At 60.6% G+C, this 19,580-nt stretch overlaps 1 protein-coding gene across 1 annotated transcript in view; it reads right to left on the reverse strand.

The window, feature by feature from the left end:
- Positions 1 to 202: 202 nt before the first annotated feature.
- Positions 203 to 19,580, reverse strand: part of RAP1GAP2 (RAP1 GTPase activating protein 2) — a 68,994-nt gene continuing 49,616 nt past the window's right edge. Inside the window, 20 exon segments of the mRNA XM_068154884.1 lie at positions 203 to 4,341; positions 5,292 to 5,330; positions 5,551 to 5,627; positions 6,919 to 7,045; positions 7,259 to 7,376; positions 7,907 to 8,020; positions 8,320 to 8,438; positions 8,770 to 8,907; positions 11,113 to 11,247; positions 11,389 to 11,475; positions 11,694 to 11,726; positions 11,728 to 11,766; positions 12,608 to 12,763; positions 12,932 to 13,061; positions 13,960 to 14,060; positions 16,455 to 16,538; positions 17,170 to 17,223; positions 17,851 to 17,929; positions 18,489 to 18,592; positions 19,148 to 19,357. Coding sequence (XP_068010985.1) covers positions 5,322 to 5,330; positions 5,551 to 5,627; positions 6,919 to 7,045; positions 7,259 to 7,376; positions 7,907 to 8,020; positions 8,320 to 8,438; positions 8,770 to 8,907; positions 11,113 to 11,247; positions 11,389 to 11,475; positions 11,694 to 11,726; positions 11,728 to 11,766; positions 12,608 to 12,763; positions 12,932 to 13,061; positions 13,960 to 14,060; positions 16,455 to 16,538; positions 17,170 to 17,223; positions 17,851 to 17,929; positions 18,489 to 18,592; positions 19,148 to 19,357 — 1,914 coding nt within the window. The 3' untranslated portion in view covers positions 203 to 4,341; positions 5,292 to 5,321.

The raw sequence follows: 19,580 nt of genomic DNA on the forward strand, positions 1-19,580 counted from the left end.
AAGCTGTCACCACAGACCTCATGACTAAACCATGGCACCAAGTGCTACTCCAACCCCCTCTTGAACACCTCCTCAGCAGATCCACCCCATGGGTGCCATCTGCTGCTGTCAAGAGCACCACCAGCTCCCCCCCAGCTCCCCCTCTCCGGGTGCCCCCCCGGCTCGATGGGCACAGCCAGCGCAGCAGCAGCATGGACACAAAATATGTTATTTATTGTGAACTTTGGCAAAGACACCAGTTAAGCAACAAAATATACAATCTGTGACCCTTTCCTTTTATACAGAACAAGTACAACCTGCTTACCACAGCAATAAATTAAATGTACAGTATTTACACCAGACATAGGCCACCAGGAGCTGCAAAGCGTTGCCTCTGCGTGAGAAGGGAACTCTGCCAGGCTGCATCTTCGCCTTCAGGGGGGCTGCTTTGCCTTGGCTTCTGCTTGGCTTTCCCTCTCCAAACCCTCTTCACATTCTAATGGTGGAAGTTCAGCATCTCCCTTTGCAGGACACAGGCAGTGCTACATTCAGTGAGGGTAATGAAAGCATGCTCTGGGGATGGGGAGAGGGGGGAGAGGGGGTGGGGGACAGGCTCCTGACCAAGCTGAGGTTGGGAGAGCAGCCTTAAAGCCAGGTGAGTGCCAGGAGCCATCTGTGGAGGTGCTGAGCTCTGGGTTTAAAGGCAGTTGTCATAGTATCAGTCAGGGTTGGAAGGGACCACAAGGATCAGCTAGTTCCAACCCCCCTGCCATGGGCAGGGACACCCCACACTAGATCAGCCTGGCCAGAGCCTCATCCAGCCTGGCCTTAAACACCTCCAGGGACAGGGCCTCAACCACCTCCCTGGACAACCCATTCCAGGGCTTCACCACTCTCATGGGGAAGAACTTCCTCCTCACATCCAGCCTGAGGCACCTCTTGCAGCCCAGGAACTTCAGCCCTAGTTCAATGCCCACCCACATCAGTACAGCCTGCTCCCTCCAGCTGCTGTTCCTGAAGACCTTCAGAGCTCTGGACAGAAGCTGAGTTTGTGCTTAGGATCCCTTCTTGCTGCTCAGAAGAAAACAGCACTCTCAGGTTGTGCTTGAGTGTAGTCCTGTGCTTGACTTTGTGGCATTTGGAGAGGACACAAACAGGTCCTCAGTGTTCTCCTGCAGAACGACCCAGAAGGAGCAGCAGCAGCAGCAGCTCACTGCCAGCTCTGCAGGGGCAAGACAGTGCCCAGGGCCACCAAGGCAGGAGGCACTGCTGGGGGGTGGGGAGCAGGGTTCCCTCCGCCCCGCTGCCAGGACTCAGAGCCTGCAGCTCCAGCGCTGGAGACCTGGACCCACCCTGCCCATCCCCAAGGGCATGAACTGGCCCCAGCCAAGCAGCAGCAGGAGCAGCTGGGGGTCTGAAACCTCATCAAGTCCCCTTGATTGCTCCCCAGCCTGCCTGTCAGCTCCTGCTGCCTGTGCCAAGTCACCTCTGAGTCTGGTAGAGGTTATGGGCATGGAAACAGTGGGGATCAAAATGCACTGCCCACGAAGCTTGGGGTCAGCTAAGGATCCTTCCCAGGACATACATGAAAAGCACTGCCACAGACAGATGGATGTGTGAGAGGGAGACACTGGTAAGCACAAAACACAGTTTGCAATGCCTCTGCAGGGACACCTTCACCCTCTGCTGGCAGCGCAGACACCTCCGAGCTGCCACACAGCAGCCAGTCCCAGCACCCCTGGGGACGGCTCAGCACACCCCAGGGCAGTGCCAGGAGCCACACCACAGCCTGGCAGGGCAGGAGCTGGAGCTGCCCAGCTGCTCAGGGGGGATGCTGCACTGGGTCTCCACAAGCTGTTGTGAGAAGTGCTGCCCCCCACCAGCCCAGCTCCTGGCCCTGCTGCCTCTCCAGCAGGCTGGTGTGGCACAGGCAAGCCCAACACACCCTGACTGTCTCCCTGAAGCTTCCCACTGCCCTGCCTGTCTGTCAGTCCCTTTTAATGACTCTTATTAACCACTCTAGGACCAAAAGGAAAGTCAGTTCCAAGTAAAACCAAACCAAACCCAAACCAACCAAAAAACCCAAACCACCACCAACACAAAAATAACCAAAACCCAAGAACCAAAAGTGAAGAGCCCAACTGACACCTTCTGCTGAAAGATCTCATGGAGATCAACACCCAGGTGAAGGAGGATGCCTGTGGGAGCAAGGGAAGCAAGCCAAGGCCAGCCCCTGAAGCAGGTCGTGGCAGTCAGTGTAAGGAACACAGATCCTAAGCTCCAATGGGGAAGAACTGGGGGGGGATAGGGGGCTGGAAAGTGCAACCAAAGCATCATCAGACAGAAGTGCTGAACAGCAAAGTTCTGTGGAACCTGAGACATCCAGAGCTGGCTAGGGACAGGCCAAGCACACCCTGCTTCTCCTCTTGCAAAGAAAACCCCCAGGTTCAAACTCTGTTGAGGTGCAGCTCGCTGCAAGCAGGAGGGGAGGTCCCTGCTGGTGGTCACTGGGGCTTACCGGTCCCACAAAGCACACTCGGTGCCTGGGAGACTGCTCTCCACCTTCTCCACAACCAGGTCCCCTCCTTTCATCTGACTCCTGCCCCATGAGGGCTGCAGCCTTGTCAGAGGGTGGATCACACACACACACAAGTGGGAGCACCTAGGTGAGGCCAGGGTGCCAGCCACGCAGAGCCAGTCTGGCCCAGCTTGGCTTGGCCCTGGCCTGGGGGTGGTGGCAGGAGGAGGAGAGGTGATGGTTTGCTTCTACAAGCACTTGCCTTCGGAGAGAGGCATCCCTGGGGAGCACCACAGCCGCTGCCAGGGCTGTTCCAGGCATGCAGCTCTGCCTCTGCCTCCTCAGAGTGGCTGTGGGGCACTTGGTGCCCCTCGGAGCTCCAGCTGCACCAAGTCACCTTTGGCACTGGAAGTTGTCTTCGTTAGGGATCAGGAGCTCAGAGAACTGCTGTCACATGAGGTCCAGAACCCATTTCATGGGGTTTTGGCCATGGTGGTAAGGGGAGGGAATGTCTGCAGCATTGCAGTGTCAGAAAGCAAAGGGGGAAACCCACGGACAGAGTTCAGTGAGCTTCAGGCAAAGCTCCAGTGAAGAGCAGGAGGATTTCTTGGCATGTTCAGAGAGGTATTCTTTGGGGGGGGGGGGGGGGGAAGGGCATTGCAGGGATGCTCCCTTGCAGAATTCCTAACCCTTGTCTTTCAAAACAAACAGAAGCAGGTTGAGAAGCAGCAGGACAGACCCTGTGAGGGGGCAGCAGCCTACTGCCCCCCAGATCTCCAGAGCTCTTGCCTGGGGATCCAACCACAGGGCAAAGCAGAGCCCGTCAGGTGAGTTCCCTCCGAGTCCCTGCTCTGGTCTGTAGATTTCCTACAGCTCTAGCTTTGGTTAACCTTCTCCAGGCCTGTGCTCAGAGCTTCAGGCAGGGAAAAGCAGGGAGGACACAGAAACCATTCCCAAGGCTGCCAAGAGAGGCTGAGTCGGCCCTGGCAAGCGGCTCTGCTCCCCCAGGGCCGCTCCAACCCTCCTCTTGTGCCAGAAGCTGAGCACACAGTAAGAGGCTGCTCTACCCCAGGGGCTCTGTGAGGTGAGTGATGGGCTGGAAGGGGGCAGCTGGTGAGCTGCTGCAGCCCCCCTGCCCCAGGGAGAGCCCCCCGGGGGGAGGCTCCTCCAAACCTCTGCCTGGGAACTCCACCTGGCTGTTTCCAGCTGGAGTTTGGAGGGGGGTAAGGAGGCTGCTCTGCTTCTCCCCCCACAGGGCACAGCCCAGCCAGCTTCCCCCTCCCTGCAGAGGCAGGCACAAGGCTTCACAAGGCTTAACTGAGGACAAACAAACTTCCTCCAAACTGAGAAAAGCAACAGCAAGCGGTGGGGCCAAGCAGGCACCTCGGTGCCCTGCCCACCCCCTGCCCACACACACACAGACCCTCTGCTTCCCCACTGACAGCTGCAAACAAAGCATGGAGGGGCCTGGCATTCACCCTGCTTCCCTCTGCCCCAGAGGAGCCGGTGGGCAAGCCAGGAGGGGATGAATGGATAGGTGGTGCCCGCCTGGCACCCACCAGCTGCAGCACACACAGGTGCCCAGAGGGTGACACAGCACCGCGGAGGGGACACAGCCTCCAGCCACAGGTGGGTGCCAGGCAGTGGGAGATGATCTCCCCAGCCCCAGGCACAGAGGGAGGGGTGCAGGGTGTTTGCTGGGAGGGGTTCACCCGGTGGGAAGGTGGCTGGGTCCCTGCCAGGGCAGGATGGCAGCAGGGTGAGAGCTTCTCCCCGGCGCAGGGCGAGGGCACCGTGCTGCCAGGGCCAGGGCCTGCCTCTTCCCACGGGCCACCAAAAATCCTCTGCAAAGAAGGAAAGGATAAGCATGTCAGGGGCTGTGGCAGGAGAACATCCCCTCTGCTGGTGCCAGGTGGGGGGCCCAGTGCCACGGCAGTGCCCACCCCAGCACACCAAGCCACCCATCCCCCCTGGCTGGGAGAGGAGGAAGCTGAAGATGAAGGCATCTGGAGAGCTATGCTTTGGGAGGGGGAGATCCCTCACTCCAGGTCTGGTGGGCTGTCCTGCTCAGCTAGGGGCTTCCTAATGACACCCCCAATTCCATGGCAGAGGAGGACTCCAGGAACTGGAGCCTGTGAGAAAAACCAATAAATAGCCTGCCTGGGGCTTGAGAGGGCCTCCCAAGTGGGGGCAGCCACTCGTGGGGACAAGCCATGCCCCCGGGCAGCAAGTGCCCCCAGGCGAACCCTGCTGCTCTCTCCCTTCACCTCTGCCTGGGAACTCCACCTGGCTGTTTCCAGCTGGAGTTTGGAGGGGGGGTAAGGAGGCTGCTCTGCTTCTCCCCCCACAGGGCACAGCCCAGCCAGCTTCCCCCTCCCTGCAGAGGCAGGCACAAGGCTTCACAAGGCTTAACTGGGGACAAACAAACTCTATGGAGCTGTGCCCTGTGGTCCCTGGAGTGGGTGGAAGAAGCACTGTAGGAGCACCTCCAGGTAGGAGGAACAGGGAGCTGCACAGCAGTTAGAAGCACAGGGTTGTCAGGGCTGGAAGGGACCTCAAGGCTCATCCAGTTCCAACCCCCCCTGCCATGGGCAGGGACACCTCACACCAGAGCAGGTTGCTCACAGCCCCATCCAGGCAGCTGAGTGCTCCTCAGAGTCCCACACCTTGCCAAGGCCTTTAGGATGCTTCCAGGGATGTTAGTGAGGAGGTGTGCAGCAGTAAGCAGTGCCAGCAGCTGCAAGGCACAGGGGGGACAGGGCCCTTTGCAGGCCCCCATCTCACAGCCACTCACCTGTGACCAGCTCATGACTCCTTCCTCCTGCTAGTGGCTCTGAGTGGAGAACAGAACATGGGTTGGTTGCAAACAAAGGGGCAAGCAGCCATGAATCCCTTGCCTCTCTCTCTGCATGCCTCCTGCAGCCCCCACAAGACCCAGAACCACCACCCCACTACCCCCCCACCCCCAGGTCCCCGGCACGTGGCTGCAGCTGAGCAGGGCAGGATGCAGCCCCCCCCAGGGACCTCGCCCAGCACCAGGCACCAGCACCTACCGAGCTGGAGCTGCCGTGGCTGAGCTTGTCGAAGCGAAACTTCAGGTTTGACCTTGGAGAGTTCCTGTTCTTGACATCTGCTGGAGGGGAGGGGAAAGCAAGGAACGAAAACAACCATCAGGGAAGGCAAATATTTGCGGCAGCTGCGGAGCTGACTGTGCCGGAGCAGCCTGACAGCCAGGCACTTCCTACCAACGTTTCATCTGTCTTGGCTGAGTGTTTGGCCAAAAAAAAAAACCCCAACAGGAGAACACACACACCCCACCCCCCCTCACCCCCCCCTAAAGCTGTACATTAAGTGGCTTTGATGGAGTCAATTGAGGCTTAATTGCATCTCGCAGCCTCTCGACTGGAAATGCCACTGGAAAAGGCTCCGAGCAGTGACTGATCCCTATAATGTATGGGTGGATTCCCCTCTTCTTGGCAGGCAAAACACAAAATAAACACTGGAAACATTAAAAAAGGGGCTGGCTTAATAGTTCAGAAAAAATCCCTGAGGAGCTGAGGAGGAGGAGGACCTGTGGGGTGCTGAGACACAAAGAGCCAGGCGGGCTCTGCTCTGCAGCCCAGCTCCTCCCAGGCGGTTCCTGCTCCGAGCGCTCTTCAGGGGGGGCTTGGGCGCTCCAGAGCGCTCTGCAGGGTGGGCTTTGCCCCTCCAGAATGCTCTTTGCCCCCCCAGAGCACTCTTCAAGGTGGGCTTTGCCCCTCCAGAACGCTCTTTGCCCCTCCAGAGCGCTCTTCAGGTTGGGGCTTGGCCCCTCCAGAGCGCTCTTTGCCCCTCCAGAGCGCTCTTCAAGGTGGGCTTTGCCCCTCCAGAGTGCTTTTCAAGGTGGGACTTGCCCTTGTGTCCCCCTCCCTGGCCTCACAAGAGGCTCCTGAGCTCACACCGAGTGTTTTCACCAGGGCTGTGGTGTCCCCCAGGGAGAAGTGCAGCCCCACGAGGAGGTTAAAGCCACCGTGGTCTGTGGGCACAAGGTGACTGACAGCCCCCAGCCCCACCAGCCTGGCACCAGAGGCAGCAGCACCGGCAGCCTTTGCTGCCCTGCCGAATTGAGCCTCCTTTTGCAAGTGGTCCGACTGGAAGGTGGGAGCTGGCGGCGGCAGCAGCACGGAGCCAAGGCCAGGGGAAGCTGCTGGGTTATTAAATCATTGGTGAGTCATGGCTGGGGCCCTGGAGACAGCCGGTTCGAGTTTCCAGGGCTACCGCGCTCGCCCGCCAGGGCAGAAGGGAGGGAACAGCCCCAGCCGAGAGCGGGGACACAAACTCCCCCCGGGGAGCGCAGCAACCAGGCCCCCGGGGCCCACGCCTCGGGAGCAAGCGAGGGGCAGGGCTTGAGCTGGCGTCCTCCTGGGACCCCCCCGACCCACCTGTGGGGCTCCTGCTCATGATGACAGGGGTGGCCGCAGCCCCCATGCCGGGGCTGTCGCTGCCAGGCGAGGCGCTGTAGACAAAGACGTCCTGCTTGAAGGGCGAGGCGGTGGAGGGCTGGCTGCCCTGCGGGGGGACACACCAGGGCACGGCTACCTCCTGGGCACCCAGCTCCGGGCACCCAGCTCCGGGCACCCCGCTCTGCTCCCCCACACCCACTGCCCGGCAGACCCCTGCCACCCGCCCGCCCCCCGGCAGAGCTCCTCCTGCCCCGCAGCCTGCCCGGCAAGGCTCCCGGCGGGGGCGCCAGGCACAGGGCGGGGAGGGGGCGGCACCTACCACGCTGTCGTACTCCTCCAGGGTCTCGCTCTCCCCTGCCGTGCTGCTGAAGCTGCTGGTGCTCGAGGAGGAGCGGGAGATGTTCGACCTCCCGTTCTCCTTCAGCTTAATGAACGGCCTAGGAGGGGAGGGGAGACAAAGCCAAGGGCTCAGGGCTGTGGCTCGCCAAGCCAGGCGCCCCCGGGCTGTACCAGCGGGGACAGACCCTCCCGTGCTCCCCCCCTCCCGGAGCAGGGCTGCTGCCATGGAGATGAACCTCCCCAGGTGCTAACCACGAGGCAGTGGCATCCCCAGGGGCTGGAGGGTGCCATCAGCAGAGACCCCTGGGCCAGGCTGACCCCCAGCTGGCAGGGGGAGCGGGCAGGATGGGCACCACAGGTCTCCCCAGCTCCTGTGCTGGCAGGGTTTGGGCAAATTCTCTCCCAGCACCACTCCTGGCTCTTCCTCCTCTCCTCTAAAGATGACTATTTTCAGCCCACAGAGGAGCTGTGCTGTGAATCACCAGAAGCTTTTTCTCCTCCCTCAATATCAGACTTATTTATAGTAAAAACCTGGGGATGGCTTTGTTTGACAAGCCCCTGACGGCCTGCCAGCTAGGGGGGTGACTTGAGCTCCTGTCAGGGGAGGACAGGGCCCCTCCTGGCTCACCTGTCTTTGTTGGGGCATATTTCAGGGGAGCTGGGGTTGGATGAGGTCTCAGATTTCATCTCCTGGGAAGAATGTCCCAAATCCGGAGTCTTCTGGGCTCCAGAAACGCTGTCACTGAGGGCACAAAGAGGCAGGCTGCAGGAGTTGCACAAGGGATTCAAACAGGGTGGCCAAATTGCAGTCCCCAACAGCACAACGCTGGGTGGTGAGCAGCAGATGCTCTGGGGACCACCACTGTGCTCTGCAGCGGGGATCCAAGGCTCCGTTCCTCGGACACGCTCTGGCCTCCGGCTTGCCTGGAAAGCGGAGGCTGCGCCCCAGGCAAGGTGTCCAGCACCCACCAACAGCTCCTCTACTCTTTAACAGGCAAAAGGGGCTTTCAACCTCGGTGCCCAGGCCACTGCCAAACTCACCACCTTGTCCTGCTCTCGGCCTGGCTCTCGGAGCTGGTGTGCAGGCGAGGGAACAGCCCCGAGCGGCGCTTGATGGGGCTCCTGGACTGGTTCTTGGCAGCAGCTGCTGGCACTGGGGGCTGAAAGCACAGAACAGCCCAGGCTAGGCAGCAAAGCTCCTTCCTGCAGGCTCCCTGAACCAGGACAGCATCCCACAATGCTGCCCACCACCCTCACTCAGCCTGTGCCCCCAGAGAACCCCTAGTGCCAGATGTTCTTTCCTACCTCCCTGGTGCTTGGGGGCTGAAAGCCCCAGGAGGCCAATTTGCATTTCTTCCACAGGACAAAAAGCCACCTTGAACACAGCACTGACAACCACCACACTCTGCTCACCTCTTCTCCTGGCCCTCACATTCACCCTGCCAGGGCTGGGGGAGGGGGGCAGACAAAGGGCCAGCAGGAGGCACTCACCGAGAAGGTGGTCTTGGTCACCTCGCTGCTGTTGTGCACGATGCCCCCACTGAGGCTGCCTGGGATGCCACCAGCATGGTGCTTCTTCTGGCTGCCCACCATCGTCTCCATGGAGTGGCTGCGCACCCGGATGGCTCTCTGCACTCACAGGGCACAGGGGACACCAGGTCACCACTGCCCTGCAGGGCCACCAACCCCAAACCCTTCCCCTCCAGTTCCAGTCCCCCCCAGGCACGCTGGGGTGGGACCTGTGGGGTCCTCCCTCCAGGGCTGGCGCACAGCAGCAACACCACAGTGAGTGACAGCAGCTGCCACTGCTCTCTGCAGCCCCAGCAGCAGCCCCACAGCCAGAACAGGGTTGGATTTTCCCCCATTGCCCCCCACAACTCTGGGTGTGAAGGCTGAGGACTGCAGCTACAGGATCAGCAGCACCAAACACACCCCAGAGCCTCCTGCCCAGTGCCTGATGACCTCCCAGACCCCGCAACTAGAGCCAAGCCATAAGCCAAGTGTCTGGCTGCAGACCTCCATGATTCTCCCTGGACTCAGGGAGGGTGGTCCTGCATGGATCTCTCCTGCAAGCCAGCAGACCTCCCCAACCTGCCCCAAATCCTCCCCACAGCTGGAAGCTTCACAGCCACACCACAGAACTTCTGCCTTTGAGCAGTCTTGTGCTGGCAAAACACAGAGCCCAAAAGCTCTGCTGCTGCTGCTTCAGCCCCTCCACCTCTGCAAGAGACCCAGAGACAGCAGCAGAGCCTCATGCCCCCAGCAGCCACAGGCTCTCCCTTCAGTCTCCATCCCTCCCAGCCAAGCAGCCCCTTCCTTCCCTCTGCCCACCAGAGTGGGCATCGTGGGACCCCCTGGCTCTGGACACACTTCCCCCTGGGCTGCCCTTGCCTGAGCCACATCCCCAAGCTCAGTGGATGTGAACCTTCTGCTTCAGCTGCTGGCCCAAGCACTTAGCAAAAGGCAACCAGGAGATGCCTGGGAAGCCTGGCACAGGCTATGAAAAGCAGCAGTGAAATGCTCAAGTTTGAATCAACCTACAGCCACATTCTCATTCCTGCAGTCCCCATAGCAACAGGAGCCCAAACTGGACTCTGATGCCAGAGTGCCAACTGCAGGCAAGTTTCTCTTCACAGCCATTCCTCTCAACTGCTGCTGTGCCACCTGCCTGGCCATGGCCACCTCTCCTCTCCTCCAGCCCCAGAACCCCAGCTCAGTGTAAATGAAATAAAGCACCAAGGGACAACCTTCTGGAGGTGCCCAGCACCAGACCCATGGTGCACAGGCACTGGACTGCTGCTGGCTCCAGAGGTTTCTGACCTGAGCTGGAGTGGGCAGGAGCTACAGCCCCAAGCTCTCACCCAGCCCATGCTGGTGACTGAAAGGCACCCAACAGTCCCTGCTGTCCCCTCCTGCCCATCCAGTAACAAACAGCAAGCCAGAGTCCAGCAGTCCTCCTTTATTTGGGGTCTGTGAGTCATACAGAGTCAGTGTGTGCAGCTCCAGCAGGGCTCAGGCCAAGCAGACACAGGGGCTTCTGCCTGGGGCTGCCAGGGCCACAGGGCATCCCAGTACCCTGTCCCACAGGGGCTGCCCACTGGCTCTTCTCCCCAGGGCGAGGAGGTGATGGCTGCTCAGAGCCTAGCTGACCCCCTTGGAGCTCCCTCACCTGCTCAGAGCTCAGCAGACACCAGCTGGGGAGGAAGGGGCTGCAGGCTGGGTCACAGGTGGGAGGCACTGGGCAGAAAGACCCCATGGGGATGGGGTCCTGCCCCTCTCCAGCCCTCATCCACCACCTCCCTGGTCACTCTGGCAGCACACAGTGCAGGACATATGCCAGGAGGCAGCCCAGGAGCACGGTCCTGAGGTGGCCAGGCAGCCACAGCCCAGCCTGAAGCACAGCACCCACCACCTGCCCTGGCACACCCTGCAATGCCAAGAGAGCAAAGTCCACCTTCTGGGACACAAAAAGCAGGCCAAAAAGTCATTCTTTTACACCACCACCTCCTGAAGGAGGCTGTGAGGAGGGCCAGCCTGCCCCCTCCAGCAGCTCACCCCTCTGCAGCCCTCCTGCCAGCCATGCCTGCAGCCATCACCCTGGTGCTGGCACTCACCACCACCAACCATGCCAGCCTGTGCCCACTGGCACCAGGGCAGGTGTTTAGCTGGCTGAGCAAGCACTGAGGGCAGTGAGCTCCTACCCCCTTGCCACTGCTCAGCTCTCAGGGGACCTCTCTCATCCCCCACACTGCTCACCCACCTCTGCCACTAGAAGATGCTTTGCCCACCCCTCACGCCCTTCAACTCTGCTGCTGGCACAGGACAGGGCTTTACCTTGAAAGACTCCAGAAAGCCTCCATGACCCCCATTCTCCAGCTTGTCCTCCTCAGGCCCCAGGCCCAGCATGGTCTGGGTGTGCCCATGGAGCTCGTCGTGAAGGTTGTCCAACAAGGCAGCCCGTGTCCTGTCCTGGGCAGGGGAGAAGGGCACAATGGCACCGACCCAGAGGACAGCTGGGGTTGGTCCCCCTCCTGTGGGCAGCCCCACAGGGTCCCACAGCCATTGGGGTGAGCTGAGGCAGGGGCAGGCTTTGGGCAGGGGCAGAGTTACCTCCAGCTTGGCAAACTTGTCGGACTTGCAGCAGGCGTTCTCGGCGTTGATGAGCTTGGTCAGCAGGAACTCCCGGAACTCAGGGCCCTGCAGGGGGAGAGCCAAGAGGGGGAGAGCACCCCTCAGCACCAGGCTCTGCTCTCCTGCCCTGCCACAGGCCCCAGGGGCCGCACTAGGAGGCGAAATAAGTGCCCAGAGTCTCCAGAGCTCTCATTCGCCCTGCACAGCCCTGCTGCAAACACCTCAGACCCGCAGGTGGCGGTTTGCTTGGTGGCTGGGCAGGGGCTGCCCGTGTCAGCTCTCACCTTCTGGAACACTGGTGGGCTTGGCAGGGGGGGGGCCAAAGGAGGGGACATCTTCCCGGGCCGTGACTGACACCTGCAGAGCCAAGAGAAGTGTTACTGCCAGGGCTGCAGCAGGGCAGCCCCCAGAGGTGGCCCTCTCCTGCTGGGGGGATGGTGGTGCTGATGCTGGGGGGGGAGAGATGGTGGTGCTGATGCTGGGGGGGGAGAGATGGTGGTGCTGATGCTGGGGGGGGAGAGATGGTGGTGCTGATGCTGGGGGGGGAGAGATGGTGGTGCTGATGCTGGGGGTGAGGAGATGGTGGTGCTGATGCTGGGGGGGGAGAGATGGTGGTGCTGATGCTGTGGGAGGAGAGATGGTGGTGCTGATGCTGGGGGGGGGGAGATGGTGGTGCTGATGCTGGGGGGGGGAGATGGTGGTGCTGATGCTGGGCGGGGGGGGGAGAGATGGTGGTGCTGATGCTGGGGGGGAGGAAGATGATGGTGCTGATGCTGGGGGACACAATGTTCAACCCAGTCCAGCCCTGCAGAGCCCAGCTCCATGCAGCTCAGCCGAGCCCAGCCCAGCTCAGCCCTGCAGAGCCCAGCTCCAGGCAGCTCAGCCTAGCCCAGCCCAGCTCAGCCTAGCCCAGCCCAGCTCAGCCCAGCCCAGCCCAGCTCAGCCCAGCCCGGCCCAGCTCAGCCTAGTCCAGCCCAGCTCAGCCCAGCCTGGCCCAGCTCAGCCCAGCCTGGCCCCAGGGCTGTCACACCTCCCACACAGACCCAGTCCGCACACTGCTCCTGCAGACATCCGCGCACCAGGCAGGGGCAGCACTGGGTGTGCCCTGGGGCAGGGTCCCGGCCGGGCAGCCCCCTCCAGGCAGCCCCCTCCAGGCAGCCCCCTCCATTGCTCAGCTGCAGCAGCAGGGTCTCCTCACCCTGTAGGCTGCGTTGTCGGCCGCGGGGCTCTCGGCCTGCACCACGATGTAGGCGTGCAGGAAGTTGGAGGCGATCATGTCAGGCACGAAGGGAGTGTTCTGCTCCTGGAAGATGATGGCCACGATGTCATTGCCGATGTGCCTCTTCCTCTGCAGCTGTGTGGAGTGGGGGGAAAGGAAATCCTAAGCTGGGGGCTCTGCTCCCTCAGCAGCACACACCAGCTCCAGGTGCCCAGGCTGGCACGGGGGCTCGGCAGCACTGGGCAGGGCAGAGCCGGCGCACAGCGCCTCGGACACCGCTGCGCCAGGAAGCTCCTCTCTTACCTGCTGGGCATCCCCCTCCGTGAAAGGCAGCTTGGTGGAGACGTGGAACATGATCTCCCTGTCCCTGAACACTGTGTACACCGACTCCGTGCCCGTCTGCCCGTGGCTGACATCCAGGCCTCCGCGGAAGCTGCGGGCGAGGGCGAAGCCAGGCAGAAAGGAGGGGACGTTAACGAGGGCACCCCAACTGCCAGCTGTCAGGGGGCAGGCAGCAGCACAAAGCAGCTCATTGTGTCTTGATCCAGCTGGGAAGGGACTCTCTAGGAGGACTTGTAGTGCTAGGACAAGGGGCAATGGCTTTAAGCCTGAGGAGAGGAGATGTAGGCTGGAGATGAGGAAGAGATTCTTGACAGGGAGGGTGGGGAGACACTGGGACAGGGAGGTTGTGGATGCCTCCTTCTTGGAGGTGTTCAAAACCAGGTTGGATGAGGCCTTGAGCAACCTGGGCTGGTGGGAGCTGTCCCTGGTTGGAACTGGATGATCCTGAAGGTCCCTTCCAACCCAACCCCTTCCATGAATCTATGGCTGGAAAGCACAACCCCCACGTCCCGTCCCACAGCCAGGCACCAGCCACGGTGTGCAGCCCAGCTGGGCTGACCACCAGGCTGACCACAGCCAGGGGACTGGCAGTGCCCACACCTGCCAGCCCACAGCCTTCCCCAGCCCCAGGGAGTCTCTGCCCAACCCCATGCCCACCCCACAGGCTGGCACACCAGCCTGGGCACATTTCCACCCCAAGCTCCTTTCCTCTGTGGCTCGAGCAGAGCCAGATCTTCTCACAACCTCAAAGCTGCACCCAAGGAAGGCTTTTTTTCCCCCTCTCTCTCCTGGCATCTCCAGGTTGGTTTTTTTTTTCTCCTCCCATTTTGGAAGACTCCCCCAGCTCTGCCAGCCAAGCCAAAGCCAAAGCTAAATTTGCTGCTGCTCTGCACAGCCCCAGCTTCTGTTCTCACCCGTGGGTATTTTTACACACGCCAGGGGCCCTTGCTGAAGGCACTGGTAAAAATCATTCAGTTTAGTTAACTTACCCTTTGAAGTCCTGCAGCGTTATGGTGTCCCCCAGGAAACTCAAGAAGCTCTTGAAGGCAGCACTCTCCTCATTGTTGCCAAACAACTCCTCCTCCTGGGTCTGCAGGACGCAAGGTTCACCTTTGTGAGCCCCAGGGCTGCCTGCTTCCAGCAGCCAGACCAGCTGTGCAGTGCCCACCGGGGCTGGGGCCAGGGGGAGGAGGAGGCTCTGGCCACAGCTCTGTCCAGCTGAGCCACAGAGGCCCCCACGCTGCCTGAACTCAGCATAGAATCAACGAGGTTGGAAAAGACCTCAAGGATCATCAAGTCCAAGCTGTCACCCAACACCTCCTGACAAATAAACCATGGCTCCAAGTGCCACATCCAATCCCCTCCTGAATGCCTCCAGGCATGGGGACTCCACCACCTCCCTGGGCAGCACATCCTAAGGGCCAATCTCTCTTGCTGGGAAGAACTTTCTCCTCACCTCCAGCCTAAACTTCCCCTGGCACAGCTTGAGACTGTGCCCTCTTGTTCTGCTGCTGCTTGCCTGGGAGAAGAGACCAACCCCCACCTGGCTACAACCTCCCTTCAGGTAGCTGTAGAGAGCAAGAAGGTCTCCCCTGAGCCTCCTCTGCTCCAGGCTAAGCAACCCCAGCTCCCTCAGCCTCTCCTCACAGGGCTGTGCTCAAGGCCTCTCGAGCATCTTCTTACCATCCACCCATGCTGTCCCCAAAAGTGCCACAGCACACAGAATGGAACCTGTCCTGCCCCAGCTCTGATGGTGCTTTGAGAGCAGCTCCTGAGCAAGGGGTGAAGGGGCTGAGAGCATCTCCTGAGCAAGGGTTGAGGAGGCTGAGAGCATCTCCTGAGCAAGGGGTGAAGGGGCTGAGAGCAACTCCTGAGCCAGGGGTGAAGGGGCTAAGAGCAACTCCTGAGCAAGGGTTGAAGAGGCTGAGAGCATCTCCTGAGCAAGGGTTGAAGAGGCTGAGAGCATCTCCTGAGCAAGGGGTGAAGAGGCTGAGAGCATCTCCTGAGCAAGGGGTGAAGAGGCTGAGAGCATCTCCTGAGCAAGGGGTGAAGGGGCTGAGGGCAACTCCTGAGCAAGGGGTGAAGGGGCTGAGGGCAACTCCTGAGCAAGGGGTGAAGGGGCTGAGGGCAACTCCTGAGCAAGGGGTGAAGGGGCTGAGGGCAACTCCTGAGCAAGGGGTGAAGGGGCTGAGAGCATCTCCTGAGCAAGGGGTGAAGAGGCTGAGAGCATCTCCTGAGCAAGGGATGAAGAGGCTGAGAGCATCTCCTGAGCAAGGGGTGAAGGGGCTGAGGGCAACTCCTGAGCAAGGGTTGAAGAGGCTGAGAGCAACTCCTGAGGCAGGGGTGAAGGGGCTGAGAGCATCTCCTGAGCAAGGGGTGAAGAGGCTGAGAGCAACTCCTGAGGCAGGGGTGAAGGGGCTGAGAGCATCTCCTGAGCAAGGGGTGAAGAGGCTGAGAGCAACTCCTGGCCAACAGCAAGGACCTGAGGACAATGCTCAGGAAAGCAAAGCAGGAGTGCAGCCTCCGTCGGAAAACCCCAACCTCAACCATCCCCCGGCTGCTGCAGGACAACCAGACCTTAATCAGGGTCTTGCCCGAGCTGCTCAGCCCACCCCGCGATGCACTGGGTAAAGACACCGGGGAGCGGCTGTCAGGAGCCCCTCCGGGAGGCTGCGCTGCCCCCGCGCTGCCGGGCGGAGTCCCGCGGCCGGCCCCGGAGCCCGCAGCGCCCCGAGACAGGCAGAAGCCTCCCGCTGCCTAAACAGGCGGCTGATCACAGCACCACGCCTGCTCCAAGCCACTTCCACTTCCCCCGGCAGCTCGTGGGCCGACTTCCACACCGAAGGGCTTTTTTCAGCCACTTCATGTCTCATTTCTTTTTTTAATGAGGCAGGGAAAGGAAGGCTCTGAGGAGACCTCACTGTGGCCTTCCAGTACCTGGAGGGAGCCTGAAAGAAGGCTCTGAGGAGACCTCACTGTGGTCTTCCAGTACCTGGAGGGAGCCTGAAAGAAGGCTCTGAGGAGACCTCACTGTGGTCTTCCAGTATCTGGAGGGAGCCTGAAAAAAGGCTCTGGGGAGACCTCATTGTGGCCTTCCAGTATCTGGAGGGAGCCTGAAAAAAGGCTTTGAGACCTCATTGTGGTCTGCCAGTATCTGAAGGGGCTACAAGAAAGCTGGGGAGGGACTTTTGAGGGGGTTGGGTAGTGATAGGACTGGGGGGAATGGATCCAAGCTAGAGGAGGAGAGATTCAGATGAGACCTTAGGGAGAAGTTGTTCCCCATGAGGGTGGTGAGAGAGGGAGGTGGTGGAAGCCTCATCCCTGGAGGTTTTGAAGGCCAGGCTGGATGTGGCTGTGAGCAGCCTGCTGTAGTGTGAGGTGTCCCTGCCTGCACAGGATGGACTCAGCTGTGGGACCAAATCTGCAACTGAGAGCCCCAGAGCCCCAGGCCATGCTCCAGGGGAGCAGCACAGGCATTACTCACCTGCCTGAACTTCTGGTAGATGACACCAAACTTGAAGGTGTTGTTGACCTCATGCTCATCATAAGACACAATCATCTGGGAGGCCTGCAGGAGATGAGTTAGGTCATCTGGTGGCTCCAAACACAGTCATCAGGAGAGCCAACCCTGCCCAGGGCTCTCAGCTCCCTTGGCACACACCGTGGCACACAAGTGAGGTCATCCCAGAGCAGGCAATGAGTGAGTCTGGGTACATCACCAGTGGGCACTGCCACCCAGCTGCAGCACTCTGTGCCCTGCAGGGACCTCTCCACCCCTGCATCTCTTCCTGCACAGCTCCTTGAGCACAGGCTCAGCCCTTCTTGCACAGTTTAAGGCACCAAACCCAGGCCCTTGTTGGGTTTACACCCCACAGTTGGTCTCTCTTCCCTCTCCAAGGGCAGATTAATACCAAAGTGCCATCAGGCCTTGGTGGCCAATGGGCACAACAAGTTGGTGGCCCACAGGTGCCATCAGCTGGCCATGAGCTGACCTGCTGCCAGATGCTCACTGCACACCACCAGGGCCCTGCTCACATGCCCTGTGCAGCCATGGCAAAGGCTGGGAGCTGGCAGGTGCAGCACAAGCACCCACACACAAGGTGCCAAAGCAGCCTCTGGATCTTGAGGGGAAGGGGACAGCTAACCCTGCCTGAGCACCCCTGTGCCACGCACCACCCACGGGGGGTAAGCTGCCTCACCTTGGGGTACAGAACGGGGCTGAACTTCAGCCCAGAGGCATCATCACAGAAGGCCTGGGGGCAAGGGAAAGAGCAGTCAGTGCTGGGTCCCTGGGCACATGGAGCAGCCCCCCTGTCCTGCCCAATGCTGCCCAATGCCATCTAATGCCATTCAACACTGCCCAATGCCACCCAATGCTGCCCAACACTGCTCAGTGCCATCTAATGCCATTTAACACTGCTCAATGCCACCCAATGCTGCCCAACGCCACCCAGTGCTGCCCAACCCTGCCCAATGCCACCCAATGCTGCCCAACTCTGCCCAATGCCATCTAATGCCATCCAACACTGCCCAATGCCACCTAATGCTATTCAACACTGCCCAATGCCATCCAATGCCGCCCAACCCTGCCCAATGCCACCCAATGCTGCCCAACCCTGCCCAATGCCACCCAATGCTGCCCAACCCTGCCCAATGCCACCCAATGCTGCCCAACTCTGCCCAATGCCATCTAATGCCATCCAACACTGCCCAATGCCACCCAGTGCTGCCCAACTCTGCCCAATGCCATCTAATGCCATCCAACACTGCCCAATGCCACCCAATGCCATCCAACACTGCCCAATGCCACCCAGTGCTGCCCAAGGTGCTGGGCAGAGCAGCGTGGGCTCTGCTGCAGGCAGCCCAGCTCAGCACCTCACCTTTGCAATCTGGGGGATGCTGGGCAGCTTGCTGAACCCTGCCAGGGGGATCCTTTCGTGCAGTGTCTTCACTTTGGACCTGGCAGGGGAACAGAACCAAGCAGCTGTGAGGCAGTGCCCGAGGCAGAGGTGCCAGCTGCAGCCCCCCACCCAGCCTGGTGAGGTACTGCAGCCTCTGTTGGGGTCTGCACAGCCTCTGGTTTTCCTCTCATCTCTGCTGCTCCTACAGCATTCACCCTCTGGAGGGAAGTGACAGAGGGGTTCAGACACACCAGGGCTTGATGGCTTGCAGGGCCTGGTGCCACCCTGGGTCACACAGAGGCAGGACAGGGCAGGACAGGGCAGGACAGGGCAGGTTGGAAGAGACCTTCGAGATCATCATGTCCAACCCCTCATCCAACACCACCTAATCAACTAAACCATTTGCACCCAGTGCCAGCAGGCTCAGCACTGAATCCAAGCCTCATACCCATCAGTGGGGGACAGAAGCAGCCCAAGGAAGATGCTGCTGCTGCTCCCCAGCCCAGTCTGAGCCCCTCCATGTGCTGCCAGCCCAGCTCCAGCAAGGAAGCCAAACCAGGGCCCCCAGAGAGAAGTTTTGTTAAGCAAAGCTTTGTTTCCCCCCCTCCCCCCCTTACCTGAGTATAATCCTCAAATATTCTGTGCCATCTGCCTCCTCACACTTGATGGAGAGGATCAGGTTCCCAAGGCTGCTGCCTGTGCAATAGAAATTGAGATGATCCTAAAGAGAGAGAAGAAAGTGTTAGTGGGGGGGAGGGGGGGCAGCTCAGCCATGGCACTGCCCACACCCTGCCCAGGAGCCAGCCCAACACCATCCCTGACACCTCAGGGACACACACCCTCACCCCTCCTCGTGGGCCTTTAATCCCTCTGCCTGTGGACTCCAACACCCTGCTCCCAGCTTTGAGCAGAGCAGAAAGAGGATTATCAGGCTGGGGGCAAGTGGGCAGCAGGCTGCTGCCAGGTGCCCCGAGTCTGCCCGAGCCCCCAGCCCCCAGCCCCTGCAGATGGGGCAGGCTCAGAGCCAGCAGTGCCCACCCAGGGTCCTTGAGGGAATGGGGTGGGCTCCAAGCTGGCAGTGCCCACCCAGGGTGGGTGCAGGAGCAAGGCCATATGTGTGGCCACCCCAGCCACGGTGGTCTCCCCTCCTCTCCTTGCAAGCAGGGAAGTTGTGGCCTGTGCCCATGCTGCCCACAGCTGTCAGAATGTCTTTTTCCTCTGGGGGGCTGGGTGTGCCACTTTCAGCTGCCCACTGCCCCCCAGCAGGGGCACCCACCTTCCCCAGGAAGTGCTTCCTGTAGGCTCTGGCCTCTCCTTTGCACTCCAGCTTGTAGCCATAGGTGCTGGGGCTGAGGTTCTCCTCCTCCTCCTCGCAGATGCTGCTGTCAGACGAGGTGGGCGTGCCGAGGTTCTCCGGGTCTTCAATCCAGTACCCCCCAAACTGGGGCAGGATGATCAGTGGGTATGGGCTGCCCTTCTCTAGGATCTGCAGAGATGTGCCCATGAGGGGGTGGGCAGGACCAGGGTGCAGGAGCTCATTGCCCTGTGCTCTGCCCCAGCGCTGCCCCCTCCCACAGCAGCCCCCAGCCCTGGCCCCGTGGGGGCAAATCCAGCCCTTCACTGGAACCTCTTCTCTCTCCCCTAGGAAGAGGGCACTGAGGCAGAGCTGCAGCCACAAAGGTGGGCAGAGGGCATGGGCTGTGGGCAGA

The sequence above is a fragment of the Melanerpes formicivorus genome, unplaced genomic scaffold, assembly GCF_026170545.1.
Source record: "Melanerpes formicivorus ecotype bairdi unplaced genomic scaffold, bMelFor1.0.p_v2 SCAF_29, whole genome shotgun sequence".
In the NCBI taxonomy this organism is placed as follows: Eukaryota; Metazoa; Chordata; class Aves; order Piciformes; family Picidae; genus Melanerpes; species Melanerpes formicivorus.